Consider the following 23193-nt stretch of genomic DNA (forward strand, 5'->3'; position numbering starts at 1 on the left):
TCCTTAGAAAATTTGGATAATGACTTTATCTTTGGAATAAAATTACCCTTTTACTCTCATAAAAAACAGAGAAAGACATAAACAATTGTTTTTGGTATTTGGTCTTTCTTTGTTGCTTCTTCCTCCTAATAATTGGGGTCCTGGTGTGAACTGCAATGCAGCAAATTTTTATTCCGTTGTGTTAGTTTTTTAATAAGTAGATAACAAGTCATGTTTGTTGAATTAATAAGTACTTCTTTTACGAATAGTTTTGGTATAAAATAGTTAACATTCATGTGTTCTAGTATAGAGACTGAAAATATGCGATTGGAACATTCTATGATTTTGTAGTAACCACAAAATTCATAGTTAAAAATAATTTATAATTTGTAATTCATATACATATATGATGGTATACGTTTGAATGTATAAAAACACAATGTATATTTGTTTATCATTATGTTTAACAATTAATACACTGTTGAATACTGTTTAACAACTTCATAGTTATCAAAGTTTATAACATCTTTTCTTTTCTTCTTTAATTGTCTTTATATAATATTGGAGTGCGTGCACTCTTGTTTTTTGTTCTCGTCTTTGGTTGATAGATGAAAGAGGGGTTTTGTACAATTATTTTATTAAAGAGGCTTTTTCTGATTTATTTTTTATTATAAGGTGCTTTTTGCTCAGTGCTAAAACTACTAAGCAGATTAATTATATGCATGTGATATGTCAGGTATTACTAAAGTCATAAAGTGGTGAATTGAAGCATCTTACATGGCCCTTTTTGTAAAAACAAAACTTATTAACTGCAAAATTTTCAAAAAGTTGGACCATAACATTAGACTTACAACTCTAATAAAGTAGAACATTTTGAATATTTTTTAATATTATTTTTCAAAGTAAATTTTTTTGTCATTTCCACTTTTATTTGCTTTGTGACTTAGAGTTTTATTTAACAATGAATGAGTGAGTTTTATAAGACTAAGATGTTAAATTTGAAATTTGTGGGTGTTTGAATTTAGAAAGAGTGATGATAGGTGGAGATTGATTACGTCAAATGGTGTACGTAGTGAAATATATGCATAAAGGTAGAGAGTGAGGTGGGATACTTTTGCTTTGTGACAGAAGACTAATGCTGATTGGTGTAGGCAAAGTTGGAATTTGGAAAGGTTTTTCATACGAATCAAATGTGAGTGGAAAGTGGGTTCTTTTGCTTGGAAACTCCAACCCAACAACGATGAAAAATATAAATAATCAGAGGTTAATCATTATTTGTGTCTAAGAATATCTTAATATATTTAAAATATAGTATGTAATTGATAGGTTTATATATATATATATATTTTTTTTTTTTTCTTTCACATATATGGGTTATGACCATTGTCACTAAGAGATTGTTGTTCTATATATATAGGACATTAGTCTTACACATATAAGATATTTGACACCACTTTTACACAAAAACCTTAAAGTAATATTGTTATGGGTTTTTATTCTTATATAGTGTTTAACTTTATCTTTTCTATCCAATGTGAGACTTTGACTTACACTTGGACTATTCCCAATAGTAATACTATTTGAGTTAGGGATGATAGAGATTTTTATAGATTATCTTATATTTAATGAAAATTATGAGTAAATTACGATACACGTATATGTTGGGAATAGTTTAAACACTATGTAAGACTAAAAAGTCAATAGCACCATTCTCTTAAGATTTTGGAATAAAAATATTATCAAATATTTTATATATGTAAAACTAATATCATATAATCATATAAAATTACAATTTTTTAAATAACCATAACTCATATGACATAAATATATAACCCAATAGTATTTGATATATTAATATGTTTTTTTTAAATAATAGAATAAAATACATGATATATGGATATTGAAAAGTTTGCAATAATTATTAAAAATATAATAAATATATAATTATTATTATTGTGTAAATCCAAATTAAAATTATATGTACTAAAGTTAAAAATTGTAAATTATTGTCATCTAAAAACATTATGACTTTAGATACCTCATTAATAAGTGCCGGTAAAATATAGTAAAATATTTTAAAGTATCAGACATGGATAGATGTCAGATATAAATACGTGACTCAACTGAAAGTATCAGTGCATTATAGTGTCTAAATAACCTCAAACAATTAGTGTATTAAGATTAATTAATGCATTTGAGGTATTATATGTTTTGAAACATAAAATTTGGTCATAGTTTTGTATTCTTAAGATATAAGAAATTTATCATATATCAATTCTATTTCTATTAAGTAGATTTTTTCTAGTGACAACTTAATTATCATTACGGGTGCAAATCTTGAAATTGAATTCAATCCGGTGTTTCAAACAATAGAAGTAGAGTGGAGTGTTAATAATATTAATGTCTTTAGGAATTATGACATGAGAAGTTAAGCTCAACAAATATGTATCCTTAAATATCTATAAAGATTTGAATGGGATACTTAAATTGTAAAATTTTATATATATATATATATATATATATATATATATATATAATTTTTTTTATTGAAACCAAAGTTAGACGTAGAAAAGAAAAAGAAGATCAAAATTGAAGTTTTAAACATATAAAAGGTCTCCACTAACAAATGAAGTTAAAGCAAGAAAAAGTAAAATAGAAGTAGAAAGAAAGAAAAATGACACTTCTATTGCCATTATAAGCAGAGGCACAGGAGTGGAATTGAGGCACCCCTAAACAAGAGTTGAGCATAATGAGAGTGATGACATTCTCCATCTTCAAACTTGTTCTGTCATCATTCCTTCTCTGCACTTTCTTGCAGGAACCTACCAATGCCCTTAGAAAGGCAAGTAATCTCTGCATTGCATTTTATATTTTCACTGTTAATCCATTCAACAGATTTAACATAGAACATTTGATCATGGATGCTCTGTTTTCAGACCTACATTGTGTACTTGGGAGGACACTCTCATGGTCCAGACCCTTCTCCCACTGATCTTGAAACAGCAACAAACTCCCATCATCAATTACTCGCTTCTGTCTTAGGAAGGTAACACAACAAACACATTTGTTCGGTTAAATTAATGTTGTTGGGACATTCACATTAATGAAAGTTTGTAACTTTAACAGTGATGAGAATGCAAAGGAAGCAATCATGTACTCTTACAACAAGCATATCAATGGGTTCGCAGCCCTGCTTGAAGAGGAAGAAGCAGCAGAGATCGCAGGTAAGCAAATACTGTTTGAGTAATAATCAGCATGTCCCTCATTTTGTTCATGTCTTGAAGCCACTTCATTTTGCACTGAAACAGAGAAGCCAGACGTAGTTTCTGTTTTCTTGAGCAAAGAGCACAAATTGCACACTACCAGGTCATGGCATTTTCTGGGACTGGAAGAAAATGGAAGAGTTCCTGCAAACTCTGCTTGGACTAAAGCAAGATATGGAGAAAACACAATCATAGCTAATATCGATACAGGTATGCTTCATGTTTCTTTAAAACTTACTAAATCTACTAAGGTGATCACCGACAAAAGTTCATGAAATGATGCCTTACTTATTATTTTGTAGCTTTTCAATTACCATGCAAATCTTATAAGATTTATGTTTCAATAACTATTAAGAACGTTTTGAAGATAAAATCATTTTTTTTAAGTTTAAGAAAATCAAAATTTTATATTACAATTACATAATCTGTTTGTGACTTGTGTCAGAATAATGTTCTAAGATATTATAACAAAATAGGTTAAATTAAATAAAAGTAGTTCTTCGAATTTTGATCATTTAGCAATTACGAAATAATGGACTTTAACGTAGGTTTAATTTCATAAATTAAATATTGAGTTTTTGTTAAATTGTTTTAATTTATTGATGATTTAAAGTTTTCATATTTTTAATTGAGTCAATCCTTTATTTTTTTTCGCTAATTCATCTAAAGTTTTGCGATTTATAAAAATTAATATGGTAGTTAACCTAAAATAAAAAGTAAACTTTATTGCATATTGGATGACAAGGGACTCTCACTGTCACTTACATCAATAGTATGATTATTGTTTGATTGCTTAAAAGTGATGATATTGAAGTGGAGAATATGATGACGTCATTATCCAGTACATTTTAAAAAGAATATTATAAATTATTTATTATTCTATAAATATAGTTATTGATTTAGTTTTTTAATTTTTTTAATTGATTCTTTTATTATTAGTCGGTTCATTTTATTCTCCTATTATTATTGTATTTTGATTGCTTAAAAGTGATGATATCGAAGACATGTATTTTGATTGCTTAAAAGTGATGATATTGAAGACAGGGAGAATATGATGACGTCATTATTCAACACATCTTCAATAAAAATATTATAAATTATTTATTATTTTATATTAATGATAATATCATTTTATATTAAGTGTAAAATTTTATTTCTTAACTATTAAGAAACAAGTAAATAAGATACAGGATAAACATAATAATCACATCCCACAATTATTAAAAACAGTAAAAAACAGGTAGTCAATGATTACCAACACTACAGTCACAAACGGATAAAAAAAATAGTTTCACAACATTACTAAATAATAATAATTGTTTACTAAAAGTAATTTTTATTAAATTAAAGTAACCCAAATTAAGATCTCATTAAAAGTATAACTCAACTCAACTCTGTTTCGTATAACTATGTTGAGTGATATGTATAGAAATAATTATTTCATAAATTTTTAAGCTAGTTCATTAACTGAGCAGGAGTTTGGCCGGAACACCCCAGTTTTAACGACAAAGGATATGGGCCAATTCCTTCAAAATGGCGCGGGAAAGGTGTTTGTCAAATTGATAGTTTTAATACTACACAGAAATATTTCTGTAACAGGTCACTTTTCTTTCTTATTCTACATTTATCTGTTTGTATTTCATTCATCACTTTTAGCTGCAATCTCTATCATTGAAAAACATTAACATAGTAAAAGATTCAGGAAGTTGATTGGAGCAAGAATATTCCTCAAGAATCACGAGGCGGAAGACGGAGAGATTGAAAGAAAATTTCGCAGCGCACGTGACTTTGTAGGGCATGGGAGCCACACTCTATCAACTGCAGGCGGTAACTTTGTTCCTGGTGCAAATGTAGAACGTAATGGTAGAGGCATTGCCAAAGGAGGGTCCCCAAAAGCTCGCGTTGTGGCCTACAAAGCATGCTGGAATGAACTAGACGCAGGAGGGTGCAACGAAGCAGATTTACTTGCAGCATTTGATTATGCAATATATGATGGCGTTGATGTCATCTCCGCCTCTGTTGGTTGGTCCACTCCCTACAAGGAAGCTCTGTTAACCGATGGTATTTCCATTGGATCATTCCATGCAGTCGCCAGAAATATTGTCGTTGTTTGCTCCGCCGGAAATGATGGCCCCTCACCTTCATCTGTCACGAACGTCGCACCCTGGTCCTTCACCGTTGCCGCCAGCACCATGGACAGGGATTTCCTCAGCACCATTTCTCTTGGCAAGAAAAAACACTTTCAGGTATCATCTTTCTATCATATCCTATCTCAACATGCATATGATTTTGCTTTTTTAACTTAATTTCACCGCATGTGTATATATATCAGGGTGCCAGTCTTAATCGAGGCTTGCCAGGACCCAAGCGAAAGTTCTATCCCGTCATATTTTCCGTCAACGCAAAACTTCGTAATGTCTCTGATGATGATGCGTAAGCTCTATTCTTGTTTTTACTTTTATTTCCCAGCCTTGCTTCAAACACTTATACTTTGCCTCACACGTGTATGTTGGTGCAGGCGTGTTTGCAAACCGGGAACACTTGATCCTGCAAAAGTAAGGGGGAAAATACTTGTCTGCATTCGAAGTGATACATTACAATCTGTTAAAGAGGGTGAACAGGGTAAACTTGCTGGCGCTGTGGCAGTTTTTGTGCAGAATGATAAGCAAAGCGGAAATTTACTTCTGGCTGAAAATCATGTTTTACCTGGTGCAAGTATAAGTGGAACAGATACTGATTATTCAAATACTACCGGTTCTGGTAAAGGTGGCGGTGGCAAGTAAAGTCATATACCATTAATCCCTTAAAAACCTCGTATTAACTCTGCGTATACACATACAGTGAAGTGGTTCATGATTTATAAATATGTTTTTGTAGGATGTTTGCTTTCTTGAGTGCTGCAAAAACATATCTAAATGTAAAGCCAGCTCCAATCATGGCCGGATTCTCATCCAGGGGTCCTAGTGTGGTGCAACCGTTGATACTAAAGGTTTATAATTTATATTGATATTTTCTTATACCAACATGGAGTTCATGATTTTCCCTTTTAAGGTATTTTAAGGTATTTTGTTTCTTAATTTGTTTCAGCCTGACATAACTGCTCCGGGTGTGGGTGTAATTGCTGCATTTTCACAAGCCGCTGGTCCTTCTAATCTTGCATCAGATACACGTAGAACTCTTTTCAATGTGGAACAGGGAACCTCTATGGCGTGTCCTCATGTTGCTGGCATTGCGGGTCTTCTCAAAACATACCATCCTACTTGGAGTCCAGCAGCTATCAAATCAGCTATTATGACTACAGGTATACACCATTCTCAACAAAATGCTACAAAATGTTCGTGTGTGCCTTATTAACAACCATGTTCTTGATTACTTAATCTAGCTACAACACTAGATAACACGAAGAAACCAATTCGGGATGCGTTTGATAAGGTAGCAACTCCATTTGAGTATGGAGCAGGACATGTTCAGCCTAACCTTGCAATTGACCCTGGACTCGTTTATGATCTACACACAGTTGATTACCTGAATTTCTTATGCGCTTCTGGTTACAACCAAGCTCTACTCAAGTTCTTTTCCAATTTCAAAATCTCTTACAAATGTCCCCAGCATTACAGAATCGAAGATCTCAACTATCCTTCGATCACGGTGCATCATCCTGCGTCAAAGCCTATAAATGTTACTCGAATTGTTACAAACGTTGGGCCTCCTGGCACGTATGTTTTGAATGTTCATGTGCCCAGGGGCATTAAGGTTCGTGTTCTACCAACCTCCTTGACCTTTAAGAGAGTTGGAGAAAAGAAGAGGTTTCAAGTTATTTTGCAAGCCATTGCAACGCCCCGTGGATTACCTCTGTTTGGGAAATTGACTTGGAGTGATGGCAAACACAATGTAACCAGTCCTATCACAGTGCTGTAACATTACAAATTGCTGTAATAATTCTCATTTGTGTGTGTTTGCATTTGGTATTGTTTATGGGTTGTATTTTAGGTGTGTTTTCCTACTCTGCATTCAGCTTTATCACAAAAATAAGCTATGTTTAGAATGATGTGGTGTTGAACTTTGTTGCATATGGATTAGTTTGTAGTTGACGCAATCATGTTCCGGATCTGTATCTTTGAAATTCTAATACATGGTTGAGACCCACCTCTCAATCGATATATATAGAGTAATTTTTCACTCCAATCTATTATTGCCTTCAACACTGATTTCTCTTTTTACTATTTTATTTTCATGCAACCAAGCATTTTCTACTCATGTTTTTTTTTTTTTTTAATCTATTTTGTCTTCATTTTTTTTCTATAAGAACAAGGGCATAATACACTTTTAAAAGAACAAAGAGTAAAGTAACTAGCTCTTTTGTTATTGGAGATATATGGTAGAGAAGTTTCCTTTTTTGCTAAACAATGAAGCAAAGACTTACATTAGGAATAAATGATCCTTTTCTTTCTCATATTCTGTGCCCTATTACTACTGTCAATGGTGCAAGAATAATGTTTCTTCTAGTTTAAAGTGGTTTCTATGTTACTTTGCTTCCTTGTAACTTCATTATCTCTATTCTATGTCATGGTAGGTACGTAGAAAAGAGAAAATGGGAGAAGAAAGAGTGTCTATAAAATTATTCTATTTTTGCTACTCTGTTTTTCACTCAAGTCAACATTCACATACATTTTACTTTTCACGTGTCATAGCGGGTGGTTAGTAGAATGATGGTGAAAAGCAAAATGCTTGCTATTTGTTGTTTAAGAGCAGACAATAGAAATTATTGTTGTAGTGAGTTATGTGCTCTTTATATTAATAACTATTACGTTTTTTGGGTAAAACTTTGGAGTCATATCCGAAGTGAAAAAAACTTTATATGATATAAAAGTTACAATTATATCTTTTATTCTTGACATTATTTTAGACTTGTCAACTATATTGATAGTTGTGAGATTGTATATACCTTTTAAAGAATATAACTTTCAAGGAATTTTAGACGTCACAAATAAATCAATATTGGGAAGAAACTCTAACATTGATAAAAATCGACACAAAGGAATACATATTATGGTCACTAACTCAAATTATTTAGTATAAACTTGTTTAAATTTATCAAATATACTTTTTATATTAATAAGACTACAAATATTAATTATAAATTTACATATATGAAAATAAAATACCTCAAATTCAAGAAAAATACATATTTAAATCTAAAATAATATTCCTTTTTATTATATTGCTATTTTTTTATGAGCATCTATTTATTTGTTAAGTATATATACCTTTCGTACATCAATCATTCTCATGTCATTATCATGCACCAATATTTATCAGTGTGCAATGATTTTTTTGGAAGTACAATGATGAGAAAAGAATAACATAAGGAAAAATAATTTATATAATAAATTATAGAATGATACCAAGATAAACAAAATGGGAAAGATAAGAAAAAGTGAAATAGAAGTATGATAGAAAGGAAAAAAAGAGTAAATATTTGATACTTTTTTTCCCAATATAAGCAGAGGCACAAGAGTGGAGTAGAGGCACACAAAACAAGAGTTTAAGATACATGAGAGTGATGGCATTCTCCATCTTCAAACTTGTTCTGTCATCATTCCTTCTCTGCACTTTCTTGCAGGAACCCACCAATGCTCTTAGAAAGGTAAGTGACCTCTGCATTGCATTTTATATTTTCACTGTTAATCCATTCAACAGATTTAACATAGAACATTTGATCATGGGTGCTCTGTTTTCAGACCTACATTGTGTACTTGGGAGGACACTCTCATGGTCCAGACCCTTCTCCCACTGATCTTGAAACAGCAACAAATTCCCATCATGATTTACTCGCTTCTGTCTTGGGAAGGTAACACAACAGACACATTTGTTCTGTTAAATTAATGTTGTTGGGACATTCACATTAATTTAAGTTTGTAATTTTAACAGCGATGAGAATGCAAAGGAAGCAATCATGTACTCTTACAACAAGCATATTAATGGGTTCGCGGCCCTGCTTGAAGAGGAAGAAGCAGCAGAAATTGCAGGTAAGCAGATATTGTTTATGTGATTATGAGCATGTCCCTCATTTTGTTCATGTCTTGAAGGCACTTCATTTTGCACTGAAACAGAGAAGCCAGACGTAGTTTCTGTTTTCTTGAGCAAAGAGCACAAATTGCACACTACCAGGTCATGGCATTTTCTGGGACTGGAAAATAATGGAACAGTTTCAGCAGATTCCGCTTGGACCAAAGCAAAATTTGGAGAAAACACAATCATAGCTAACATCGATACAGGTATGCTTCATGTTTCTTTAAAACTTAACAAATCTACTAAGGTGATGATCACCAATAAAAGTTTGAGAGATGAAAGAGGAGCACCATTTGGTGTACCCAGACCCTTTCTATACTAATAGAAAAATTATCTTTTGACAAAAACATTTTTGAAAATTTTTTCATAAATAAAATAAAAATAGATTAATTATTTATTTTCTGACTAAAATAAAGTAATAAAGTAGTATTACATTTTTAAATTTAAATATTTATTTAATCAAATTCACAGCTCATTTAATCACATTTTATTATTATTATTATATATATATATATATATATAAAAGTTGGAATTAATATATTTTAAACATTATTTTTTATATATAATAAGAAAACAAATTTTATATAATAAGGTTATTTAATTGACAGTGACCGAATCTTGAGAAGGAGACTTATTTATAGGTTGTTGTTCTTGGAGAGACAAAAATATTGTTCCCGACATTTCTATTATAAAAGATAACATGCTTTTAACCACATTACCTACTCTTAATTGCTTACTAAAAATGATTTTTTTATTAAATATTTCATTAAAAGTATAACTCAAAACTAAAAGTATAGTTCAATGATTAAAAAATTATACTAGGAAGAAAAAGTACAAAAATTTCAAACCTTAAACTAAGTAAAATTATAAGATAACTAAAAAAATGCTAAAATAGTAATCTCGCGATCGTCTTTAATTAATAAATTCATGTTAATATTCGTAATGTTAATAAGTGTTGGATCTTTTATCACAGACGAGTCATAAGTACATTTTAAATTTAAAATCTTAAAATCTTTATGGATAATGAATTGATAAATATATTTTCTAATAGTTTGCTGTTCAAATTTGAATTCGTATCGATATGTTGAGTGATATATAGAGAACCCATTATTGTATACAATTTTATGCTAATTCACTTACCGTTGAGTAGGAGTTTGGCCGGAACACCCAAGTTTTAACGACAAAGGATACGGGGCAGTGCCTTCAAAGTGGCGTGGGAAAGGTGTTTGTGAAATTGACAGTTTTAACACTACACAGAAACATTTCTGTAACAGGTCACTTTTCTTTCTTATATCATGAGAATCATCATTTACCTTTTCATTTCAATGATCATAAAGCGAGAGATTAGTTTGCCCATGTATTAGTATATTATTGCTGCAATGTTTATCATAGTAGAAGCTAACATAGTAGAAGATTCAGGAAGTTGATTGGAGCAAGAATATTCCTGAAGAATCGCGAGGTGGAAGGTGGGAATATTGAGAAAATGTTCCGTAGTGCACGTGACTTTGTAGGGCATGGGAGCCACACTTTATCAACTGCAGGTGGTAATTTTGTCCCTGGTGCGAATGTAGAACGTAATGGCTGTTGAGAATATTACTTAATATCTTTTTTATTTAAATTAGTTTTTAGAAAATATTTCAGTTTTAGAGATATGTGTCAGTTTTAGAAATTTGTTATTATTTTAGATTAGGAGTGAGATATTATAAATATTTTATACTTGATATTTGTTATATTTTGCTCTATATATAGAGTATATCAATAAAATACAAAAACATGTTCCTCCGTATAACATATCACATATATCTCTTATATCTCTCATATTATCAAAAGCCCTAAAATTCCCAACAACTGGTATCAAGAGCCATTGTTCTTACTGCCGATAGAATGGAAGGAAATATGTCGCACGTCGCTATTCCACTCTTTGATGGTGAAAGCTATGATCTATGGGCGGTAAGGATGCAAACATATCTAGAGGGGCTAGATCTATGGGAAGTTGTGGAGGAAGATGATGTTCCCTTGTCTGAAAATCCCACCATGGCTCAAATGAAAGCGCATAAAGAAAAGAAAACGAGAAAGGCAAAGGCAAAATCATGCTTGTTCGCAGGTGTTTCACAAATGATTATGACCAGGATCATGACTTTAAAGTCTCCCAAAGAAATATGGGAATACTTGAAAGCAGAATATGAAGGGAACGAGAAGATTCGAGGCATGAAAGTTTTGAACTTGATAAGGGAGTTTGAGATGCAAAGAATGAAAGAGTCAGAGACGATTAAAGAATACTCAAACAAATTGTTGGGTATTGCCAACAAGATAAAATTGTTGGGAAAGGAGTTTTCAGATTCCAGACTCGTTGAGAAAATTCTGGTGACGGTGCCGGAAAGATATGAGGCATCTATTGCTTCCTTAGAAAACACAAAAGATTTGTCTACAATCACCTTTACAGAGGTGATACATGCCTTGCAAGCACAAGAACAACGAAGATTGATGAGAGAAGATCATGAGGCGGTTGAAGGTGATTTAAATTACACGGAAGATAATGCTCTCATAGTCAAGAAAAATATAAGGAGCAAATACAACAACACACAGGTTTTTCCATCTTGTCCCCATTGCAAGAGAAAAGGTCATCAACCCAATTGGTGTTGGTGGAGGCCAGATGTCAAATGTCACAAATGCGGTCAATTGGGACATGTGGAAAAGGTATGCAAATCTAAAGATTCTGAAGAAGATGTTCAAATTGTGGAGAATAAATCAGATGAGGATAAATCAGAGGAAGATCTACTTTTTACAACATCATGTGTCACAACCAACCAATCTTCAAAAGATTGGATTATAGATAGTGGTTGCACAAACCATATGACTCATGATAGAGAAATTTTCAAGGAGCTGAATAAATCAAATATTTCCAAGGTAAGAATTGGGAATGGAGAACAACTTGCTGTGAAAGGTACAGGAACAGTTTCAATTAAAACTCATTCAGGTATCAAATTAATTTTTGATGTCTTATATGTTCCTGAGATTACCCAGAATTTGTTAAGTGTTGCTCAATTGTTAGAGAAAGGTTATAAGGTCTCCTTTGAAAATAAAGTATGTGTGATCAAAAATGCAAACAACATAGAGGTATTTAAAGTCCACATGAAAGACAAAAGATTTGCGCTGGATTTTATGAAGGAGGAATTTGATACAAAGAAAGTGAACATGAAAGAAGGATCAAAATTAGAAGATAAATATCTTTGGAAGAAAGTAGATGTCCAAGTGAAGAAAGTAGATGGAGGTTCACATTTTAATATTCACAAAAGGTCCAATGCCACTCCAATGAAATCCACACCGAACAAAGAAAAAGAAGATGATGCTGATATAAGAAGAAATCTGAAGGATGATGCCAAATTGAAGAAAGATGTGATGCCATGGAAGAAGGAGAAAAACAAATATTGCAAACACAAAAAGAGGAGAAAATCAAGCATCAAAAGATGGAGAATCAAATCTGAAGATATAAAATAAACAGATATTAAGCAAGGAGGAATGTTGAGAATATTACTTAATATCTTTTTTATTTAAATTAGTTTTTAGAAAATATTTCAGTTTTAGAGATATGTGTCAGTTTTAGAAATTTGTTATTATTTTAGATTAGGAGTGAGATATTATAAATATTTTATACTTGATATTTGTTATATTTTGCTCTATATATAGAGTATATCAATAAAATACAAAAACATGTTCCTCCGTATAACATATCACATATATCTCTTATATCTCTCATATTATCAAAAGCCCTAAAATTCCCAACAATGGCAGAGGCACTGCTAAGGGAGGGTCCCCAAAAGCTCGCGTTGTGGCCTATAAAGCATGTTGGAATAAACTGGACACAGGAGGGTGCCACGAAGCAGATTTACTGGCAGCATTTGATCATGCAATTTATGATGGCGTTGATGTCATCTCTGCCTCTGTTGGTTGGTCTGATCCCTACAAGGAAGCTCTGTTAACGGATGGTATTTCCATTGGATCGTTCCATGCGGTCGCCAAAAACATAGTTGTTGTTTGCTCCGCTGGAAATGATGGTCCCTCACCTTCATCTGTCACGAACGTTGCACCCTGGTCCTTCACCGTTGCTGCCAGCACCATGGACAGGGATTTCCTCAGCACCGTTTCTCTTGGAAAGAAAAAACACGTTCAGGTATCATCTTTCTATCATATCCTATCTCAACATGCATATTTACTTTTGTTTTATTAACTTAATTTCACCGCACTTGTATCAGGTTGCCAGTCTTAATCGAGGCTTGCCACGACCCAACCGAAAGTTCTATCCCATCATATTTTCTGTCAATGCAAAGCTTCGAAATGCCTCTGTTAATGACGCGTAAGCTCTATTTTTATTTTTACTTTTATTTCCCAGCATTGCTTCAAACACTTATACATGTGTATGTTGGTGCATGTGTATGTTGGTGCAGGCGTGTTTGCAAACCGGGAACTCTTGATCCTACCAAAGTAAAAGGGAAAATACTTGTCTGCCTTCGAAGCGATAAATTACAGTCTGTTAAAGAGGGTGAACAGGGTAAACTTGCTGGCGCTGTGGCAGTTTTGGTGCAGAATGATGAGCAAAGTGGAAATTTACTTCTGGCTGAAAATCAAGTTTTACCTGCTGCAAGTATAAGTGGAACAGATACTGATTATGCCAATAGTACAAGCGCCGCCAGTGGCGAGTAAAGTCATATATTAATCTGTCGTATTAACTCTATTTGTGCGTATATACATAGTGAAGTACTCCATGAATTTATATATAATTATGTTTTTACAGGGCATTTGCTTACTTGAGTGCTGCAAAAACAAAGCTAGGAGTAAGGCCAGCTCCAATAATGGCTGGATTCTCATCTAGGGGTCCTAATCTGGTGCAACCATTGATACTGAAGGTCTACAATATATATTTACATTTTGTTATACAAACATGGCCAGATGCGTGGTTTTTGATTTGGAAGGAACTTTGTTTCTTAATTTGTTTCAGCCTGACATAACTGGTCCTGGTGTGGGTATAGTTGCTGCCTTTTCACAAGCTGCGGGTCCTTCTAATCTTCCATCAGATACACGTAGAACTCTCTTCAATGTGCAGCAGGGAACTTCTATGGCTTGTCCTCATGTTGCTGGCATTGCTGGTCTTCTCAAAACTTACCATCCTACCTGGAGTCCGGCAGCTATCAAATCTGCTATTATGACAACAGGTACACCATGCATGCTTGACAAAATGTTTTCTCATATGCATAAAATACAAAATGTTCATGTGGGACATGTTATCTGGAAAAGAATTTGTGCCTTATTAACAACCATGTTCTTGATTGATTTCAGCTACAACTCTAGATAACACGAAGAAACCAATTCGGAACGCATTTGATAAGGTAGCAACTCCATATGAATACGGTGCCGGACACGTTCAACCTAACCCCGCGATAGACCCTGGTCTCGTATATGATCTAAACACAACTGATTACTTGAACTTCTTATGTGCTTCTGGTTACAACCAAGCCCTTCTCAAGTTTTTTGCCAATTTGAAAGTCTCTTACACTTGTCCAAAGGCTTACAGAATTGAAGATCTTAACTACCCTTCAATTACAGTACATCACCCCACTTCAAAACCTGTACGTGTTACTCGCACTGTTACAAACGTTGGGCCTCCAGGAACATACGATGTGAGTACTCAGGCACCCAAAGGGATTAAGATTCTTGTTCAACCAAGTTCCTTGACTTTCAAGCAAAAGGGAGAGAAGAAGACGTTTCAGGTTACTCTGCAGGCAACTGCAGTGCCCCATGGGTTACCCTTATTTGGGAATTTATCTTGGACAAAAGGCAAACACAGAGTAACCAGTCCAATCACAGTGCTTTAACCTTAGAAATTACTGTTGTCGTTGTTGTGTGGTGATGTTTTTTGTGTGTGTTTGCGATTGGTGTTTTTTGGGCTGTACTTATATAAGAGTGTTTCCTACTCCTTTTGTATTGAACTATCACAAAAATAAGGTGTGTTCAGATTTTGAACTTTGTAGCATTGAGCTTTATTTGTACGTATAGAACCTGTGGCTTTGAAGTTTAAGGGTTGACACCTTGTCTAATTAATATTGAATAATTTCAGTTTGAGACTCATCTCTCTCTATATATATCTCTATCTCTCTCGTCTCGTTCTCTATCTCCCTCCCTTTGTCTAGTTTTTTTTTTTTTCTCTAGTGATATTATGATAATAAAGATTTTTTTTTGTGTTCGTGTAAAAATGTGTGTTTCTGGCAAATTAAAACTTAAGAAAATATTAATCTTTAAAAAGTTACTCTTATGACGCAAGGTACTCATGCAATCCTATATAAATAATAAATAAGAAAAATGTCATATAAGAACAATGACAAACTTAAACACTATATAACAATAAAGATCCATAACAATATTACCTTAAGGTTTTGGTGTAAAAGTGGTGTCTAAGGTCTTATATGTGTAAGACTAATCATATAATCATATAAAACCACAATCTCTCAATGACTATGATCATGACCATAACCTATATATGTGAAAAAATATATAACCTATCAGTGGTATCAGAGCCGATGGTTTGGAGTGACTGACCGCATAACCACATAACCATAACAAAAAAGGGTCACCGAAGTGACTGACCGCATAACCATAACCAAAGGGGTCACTCATACACCTGAAGGGAAATATACTATATGAAATAAAAAAGAAAAAAACAAGGGACTCACCCTTGAGGAGAGATTGTTGGGAATAGTCCATGTGTGAGTCAAAAGTCCCACATTGAATAGAAAAGACAAAGTTAAACACTATATAAGAATAAAGACCCATAACAACATTGTCTTAAGGTTTTGGTGTAAAAGTGGTGTCTAAGGTCTTATATGTGATTAAGACTAATGTCATATAACTATATAGAACCACAATCTTTCAATGACCATAAACCACATATGACATAAAATATATATATATATATATATATATAAATAAAAATAAATCCATCAATTTAGAAGAAAAAATTTTCATTATTTGTTAAACCAACTCTAACCTTATTTATTTTTCATGCGCAAAAAAAAAATTAAACATAAATTTAATAATTATATTTTTATAATATAATTAAAATTGACTTAAAAATAATTTCAAAAATATTTAATAAAAATATGGATTTTAATGAAAAATTCAGTATGATATTATATAAAAATTTAATTTAATTTCAATTTGAAAAAGAGACACGATTAAATTTAATATCAATTTAAAAATTTTGTGAAATAAGAGATAAAATGGGAGAATAAAGATTAAAAAAGAATATATTGAGAGTGTAATAGTCTGACTAAATTTTTTCTATTTTAAATGTACTACTCTTTGTTTTTCACTCAGGCCAACATTCACGTACATTTACTTTTCACCTGTGTGGTTAGTAAAGTAGTATGATGGTGAAAAGTAGTATGTGCTCTTTATGTTAATAACTATTATTATGTTATTTTTCTAAAACTTTGGAGTCATACTCTAAGTGAAAAAACTTTATGATATAAAAGTTACAATTCTGGTAATGTTTTTATTTCTAAAATCAACTATATTATGATTTTCACATGTCATTATCTCTTCGTGCTCCACTACTCAATTTTTTACAAGTGGATTCACTCATATATCATCCATTCCTAATCATATGGAGATGTTTATGAAAATATTTCGACACTAAAATCAGTCAAGTGTGTCAGATCATAATAAATATTGTAATAATAATATTACTATCTTTGCTTAGATGGCTTAGATGGACCTAAGTTAGGTAATCTAATTACATGTTAATTTTACTTTGTCTATTTATTTTTTAATTTAATCATAATTTGTCGATATCAATAGTCTAGTCGATATAATTTCTTCCTAGTTAAATACGTTTGGATCGAATATATGTAAACTTAGGTGACCGAGATGTACTCGAACAAATACAATACTTGTAAACTTAGGTGATTGAGATGTACTCGAACAAATACAATACTTATAAATTTAGGTGACTGAGATGTACTCGAACAAATACAATACTTATATCAAGATGATTGATGTGTGCTCAAACAAGTATAATATAATGACAATGACATCATATACCTTTTAAGCAATATAACTTTCCGGGAAGAAATTTTGATATTGATAAAAAATAAACGAAAAAAGAATACATATTAAAGATCACTAACTCATAAATTATTTATTTCAATTTTTTTTAATTTATCAAATATACATTTTATATTAATAAGATTACAAATATTAATTATAAATTTACATATATGAAAATAAAATACCTCAAATTCAAGAAAAATACATATTTAAATCTAAAATAATATTCCTTTTTATTATATTGCTATTTTTTAATGAGCATCTATTTACCAGTTGTTAAGTATATATACCTTTCGTACATCAATCATTCTCATCTCATCAATAAAAGGAAAAAGGAAAACCGAGTTATATAGAGTAAAGTCCAAAGGGAATACTGATGAGTGTGCAGTGATTTTTTTGGAAGTACGATGAAAAGAAGAAGAAAAAAACACTTATATAATAAGTTATTGAATGATACCATGATAAACAAAATGGTAAAGATAAGAAAAAGTGAAATAGAAGGATGATCGAAAGAAAAAAAGGTTAAATATTTGATACCTTTTACTCCCAATATAAGCAGAGACACAAGAGTGGAGTAGAGCACCCCAAAACAAGAGTAGAAGATACATGAGAGTGATGACATTCTCCATCTTCAAACTTGTTCTGTCATCATTCCTTCTCTGCACTTTCTTGCAGGAACCCACCAATGCCCTTAGAAAGGCAAGTAACCTCTGCATTGCATTTTATATTTTCACTGTTAATCCATTCAACAGATTTAACATAGAACATTTGATCATGGGTGCTCTGTTTTCAGACCTACATTGTGTACTTGGGAGGACACTCTCATGGTCCAGACCCTTCTCCCACTGATCTTGAAACAGCAACAAATTCCCATCATGATTTACTCGCTTCTGTCTTAGGAAGGTAACTCAACAAACACATTTGTTCTGTTAAATTAATGTTGTTGGGACATTCACATTAATTAAAGTTTGTAATTTTAAAAGTGATGAGAATGCAAAGGAAGCAATCATGTATTCTTACAACAAGCATATTAATGGGTTCGCAGCCCTGCTTGAAGAGGAAGAAGCAGCAGAAATTGCAGGTAAGCAGATATTGTTTATGTGATCATTATCATGCTACTCATTTTCTGCATATCTTGAAGCCAATTCATTTTGCACTGGAACAGAGAACCCGGAAGTAGTTTCTGTTTTCTTGAGCAAAGAGCACAAATTGCACACTACCAGGTCGTGGCATTTTCTGGGACTGGAAGAGGATGGAACGGTTTCAGAAGACTCCGCTTGGACCAAAGCAAGATTTGGAGAAGACACAATCATAGCTAACATTGATACAGGTATGCTTCATGTATGTTAGTTTAATTTCTTTTAGTCAAAAGCTTCCAAGTAACGACTAAAATTATTTTATTAACTATAAAGAAATCTCCAAACTATTAATATCTTCTTAATTTAATCATCATAATTTTAAAATGAAAATATCATTTAATCAAATTCTTTAACGCAGTTAACCATGTCTTATAACTACATTAAATAAAACACTTCCATTCCATTATTGGTGGTGCATTGTTAGTATCTTTATTCAATATCATTTCTCTCTAATTGATAAATTCATATTAATATTTGTAATGTCCATAAGTGTTGCATCTTTCATCACGGAGGAGTGATAAGTATACTTTAATTTAAAATCTTAAAATCTTTATAGAAAATAGTTTGCTATTGAAATTTAAATTTGTATCTACGTGTTGAGTGATATATAGATAACCCCTTATTGAATACATTTTTATTCTAATTCACTTACTGTTGAGCAGGAGTTTGGCCGGAACACCCAAGCTTTAACGACGAAGGATACGGGGACGTGCCTCCAAAGTGGCGTGGGAAAGGTGTTTGTGAAATTGACAGTTTTAACACTCCACAGAAACATTTCTGTAACAGGTCTTTTTTCTTTCTTATATCATGAGAATCATCATTTACCTTTTTATTTCAATGATCATAAAGCGAGAGATTAGTTTGCCCATGTATTATTAGTATATTATTGCTACAATGTTTATCATTGAAAAACGGGGTGGTGGTATGGGTAACATGGTAGAAGCTAACATAGTAGAAGATTCAGGAAATTGATTGGAGCAAGAATGTTCCTGAAGAATCGTGAGGCGGAAGTTGGGGAGATTGAGAGAAGATTCCGCAGCGCACGTGACTTCTTAGGACATGGGAGCCACACTTTATCAACTGCAGGTGGTAATTGTGTCCCTGGTGCGAACGTAGAACGTAATGGCAGAGGCACTGCTAAGGGAGGGTCCCCCAAAGCTCGCGTTGTGGCCTACAAAGCATGTTGGAATCGACAAGACTTAGGAGGGTGCAACGAAGCAGATTTACTAGCAGCATTTGATCATGCAATATATGATGGCGTTGATGTCATCTCCGCCTCTATTGGTTGGTCCGATCCCTACACAGAAGCTTTGTTAACCGATGGTATTTCCATTGGATCATTCCATGCAGTCGCCAAAAATATAGTTGTTGTTTGCTCCGCTGGAAATGATGGCCCCTCTCCTTCATCTGTCACAAACGTTGCACCCTGGTCCTTCACTGTTGCTGCCAGCACCATGGACAGGGATTTCCTCAGCACCATTTCTTATGGCAACAAAAAACACATTAAGGTACCATCTTTCTATCCTTTCTCAACATGCATCTTCTTTTTTTTTGTTAACTTAATTTGATAGCATTTGTATTAGGTTGCTAGTCTTAATCGAGTCCAGCCACGACCCAACCGAAAGTTCTCCCCAATCATATTTTCTGTCAAAGCAAAACTTCGTCATGCCTCTGATGATGATGCGTAAGATCTATTTTTATTTTTAATTTTATTTCCCAGCCTTGCATCAAACAGTTATAATTGTTGCCTCACATGTGTATGTTGGTGCAGGCGTTTTTGCAAACCGGGAACACTTGATCCTGCCAAAGTAAAGGGGAAAGTACTTGTCTGCCTTCGAAGTGATAAACTACAATCCGTTAAAGCGGGCGAACAGGGTAAACTTGCTGGCGCTGTGGCAGTTTTTGTGCAGAATGATGAGCAAAGTGGAAATTTACTTCTGGCTGAAAATCATGTTTTACCTGCTGCAAGTATAAATAGAACGCATACTGCCAATATTACAAGCGGCGGTCACAAGTAAAGTCATACATTAATCCCTCGTATTATTAATTCTATGTGTGTGTATATAGTGAAGTACTTCACGAAGTTATGAATATGTTGTTCAGGGAAATGTTTGCTTACTTGAGTGCTGCAAAAACTGATCTAGGAGTAAAGCCAGCTCCAATCATGGCTGCATTCTCATCTAGGGGTCCTAGTCTGGTGCAACCGTTGATACTAAAGGTCTGTAATATATATTTACGTTTCGTTATACAAACATTGCAAGATGCATGATTTTTTGTTTGTAAGGTACTTTGTTTCTTAATTTGTTTCAGCCTGACATAACTGCTCCGGGTGTGGGTGTAATTGCTGCGTTTTCACAAGCCACGGGTCCTTCTAATCTTCCATCAGATAGACGTAGGACTCTTTTCAATGTGCAACACGGAACCTCTATGGCTTGTCCTCATGTTGCTGGCATTGCTGGTCTTCTCAAAACACACCATCCTACCTGGAGTCCAGCAGCTATCAAATCTGCCATTATGACTACAGGTACAACATGCATGCTTCACAAAATGTTTTCTCGTACGCACAAAATACAAAATGTTCATGTGTACATGTTATCTGGAAAAAAATTGGTGCCTTGTTAACCACCATGCTCTTAATTGATTTCAGCTACAACTCTAGATAACACGAAGAAACCAATTCGGAACGCATTTGATGAGGTAGCAACTCCATTTGAATACGGTGCCGGACACGTTCAACCTAACCCCGCCATAGACCCTGGTCTCGTTTATGATCTAAACACAACTGATTACTTGAACTTCTTATGTGCTTCTGGTTACAACCAAGCCCTTCTCAAGTTTTTTGCCAATTCGGACGCCCCTTTCACTTGTTCAAAGCATTACAGAATTGAAGATCTTAACTACCCTTCTATTACAGTACATCATCCCACTCCAAAACGTAAACGTGTTATTACTCGCACTGTTACAAACGTTGGGCTTCCAGGCACATATGATGTGAGTACTCAGGCACCCAAAGGGATTAAGATTCTTGTTGAACCAAGTTCCTTGACATTCGAGAAAACTGGAGAAAAGAAGACGTTTCAGGTTACTCTGCAGACAACTGCAGTACCCCATGGGTTACCCTTATTTGGGAATTTATCTTGGAGAGATGGCAAACACAGAGTAACCAGTCCAATCACAGTGCTTTAACCTTCGAAATTACTGTTGTCATTGTTGTGTGGTGATGTCATTTGTGTTTGTTTGCGATTGGTGTTTTTTGGGTTGTACTTATATAAGAGTGTTTCCTACTCCTTTTGTATTGAACTCTGTCACAAATATGTTCGGAATTTGAAGTTTTGAACTTTGTTGCATTGAGTTTTGTTTGTAAAAGGCATAATCACCTAAAGTGCCTTAGAAATTTAAGGGTTGAGACCCGTCTCGAATTAATATACAATAATTTCAGGGTTCAGACTCATCTCTCTATCTAGGCTTTTTTGTAAAAAGGGGTCACTTTGACCAAGAATTTGTAAAAATGGGTCCGTTGAATTTTTTTTTCAAAATAGGGTCAAGTCGTCGTGGTGGAGGACGACATTAAAGGTGAAGTCGTCATCCACCGTGCCGGTTTCTTTTTTTTTTCTTTTCAAAAAGTAAAACCGTGCCGGTTTCTATATATTTTGAAAGTGAAATTGTTTTTGGGCATGACGACTTCACTTTTTGGTTTTTTTTTTTTTTACACATTCAGCTTTATATATATATATATATATATATATATATATATATATATATATATATATATATATATATATATATATATATATATATTAATTATATATTATTTAGTTTTTTTTTTTAAATATTTGTTTACAGTAGAGAAATAAAGTGACATCCTCAATGACAATTTTTTCGCCAGTTTCTTCTGTTTGGTCAAAACATTCTCTATTTCTTCGTTTGATTTTACAAATTTAGTATTTTATTAAATGATACTTGATAGTTAGTAGACTAACTAAATCACAAATAAAATAAACATTAACAAATTAAATATTCAAATATAATTATCGAAAGATTTTTTAATATTTTTTTAATTTATCTTCTTAATTTTGTATTAAGGTTTAACGATTAAGTATTTAAGAATTTTTTTAAAACTATTTTTCATATTTTTACTTAAACAAATATTTAAAAAAAAACTAAATAATATATAATTAAAAAAAAAAAAAAATATATATATATATATATATATATATAAAGCTAAATGTGGTAAAAAAAAAGAAAAAAAAACCAAAAAGTGAAGTCGTCAGGCTCAAGAACGACTTCACTTTTAAAATATATAAAAACCGGCTTCTGAGAGCACAGTTTCACTTTTTGGAAAAAAAAAGAAACCGGTTGAGGACGACTTCACCTTTAATGTCGTCCTCCACCACGACGACTTGACCTTATTTTGCAAAAAAAAAAATTCAAACGACCCTTTTTTATAAATTCTTGATCAAAGTGACCCCTTTTTACAAAAAAGCTCTCTATCTATCTCTCTCCTATCTCTGTCTCTCCTCTGGCACTTTTTTTCCCTCTTTCTTCTAGTGATGTTATGATAATGAAAAAAAAAAATTGTCAACTATTTATAAAGAAATGATGAATTTTATAAAATTTAAATGAGAGTACCAAATAATAAT

General features: G+C 32.9%; 3 protein-coding genes across 3 annotated transcripts; all 3 read left to right on the forward strand.

Moving 5' to 3' along the window:
* Positions 1–2626: 2626 nt before the first annotated feature.
* Positions 2627–7427, forward strand: LOC114193055 (subtilisin-like protease Glyma18g48580). The gene is made up of 11 exons (XM_028082757.2): positions 2627–2821; positions 2916–3025; positions 3106–3203; positions 3288–3452; positions 4718–4841; positions 4945–5488; positions 5575–5675; positions 5761–6021; positions 6120–6231; positions 6330–6543; positions 6625–7427. Exons 1-11 carry the CDS (start codon positions 2729–2731, stop codon positions 7158–7160), a joined length of 2358 nt encoding a protein of 785 aa, XP_027938558.2. The 5' UTR covers positions 2627–2728; the 3' UTR covers positions 7161–7427.
* Positions 7428–8753: 1326 nt separating this feature from the next.
* Positions 8754–15437, forward strand: LOC114193000 (subtilisin-like protease Glyma18g48580). Its single transcript, XM_085665788.1, has 12 exons — positions 8754–8889; positions 8984–9093; positions 9174–9271; positions 9356–9520; positions 10465–10588; positions 10734–10890; positions 13099–13485; positions 13568–13668; positions 13760–14011; positions 14107–14218; positions 14311–14524; positions 14649–15437. Exons 1-12 carry the CDS (start codon positions 8797–8799, stop codon positions 15182–15184), a joined length of 2349 nt encoding a protein of 782 aa, XP_085521914.1. The 5' UTR covers positions 8754–8796; the 3' UTR covers positions 15185–15437.
* Positions 15438–17989: 2552 nt separating this feature from the next.
* LOC146884463 (subtilisin-like protease Glyma18g48580) lies at positions 17990–21998 on the forward strand. Its single transcript, XM_085665399.1, has 11 exons — positions 17990–18113; positions 18208–18317; positions 18398–18495; positions 18580–18744; positions 19216–19339; positions 19518–20061; positions 20137–20237; positions 20325–20567; positions 20657–20771; positions 20864–21077; positions 21201–21998. The coding sequence occupies exons 1-11, from the start codon at positions 18021–18023 to the stop codon at positions 21737–21739; spliced, it is 2346 nt and encodes a 781-aa protein (XP_085521525.1). The 5' UTR covers positions 17990–18020; the 3' UTR covers positions 21740–21998.
* Positions 21999–23193: the final 1195 nt, after the last annotated feature.

This window comes from Vigna unguiculata, chromosome 8 (genome assembly GCF_037176805.1).
Source record: "Vigna unguiculata cultivar grain cowpea cultivar isolate G323 ecotype 2 chromosome 8, ASM3717680v1, whole genome shotgun sequence".
Taxonomy (NCBI): domain Eukaryota; kingdom Viridiplantae; phylum Streptophyta; class Magnoliopsida; order Fabales; family Fabaceae; genus Vigna; species Vigna unguiculata.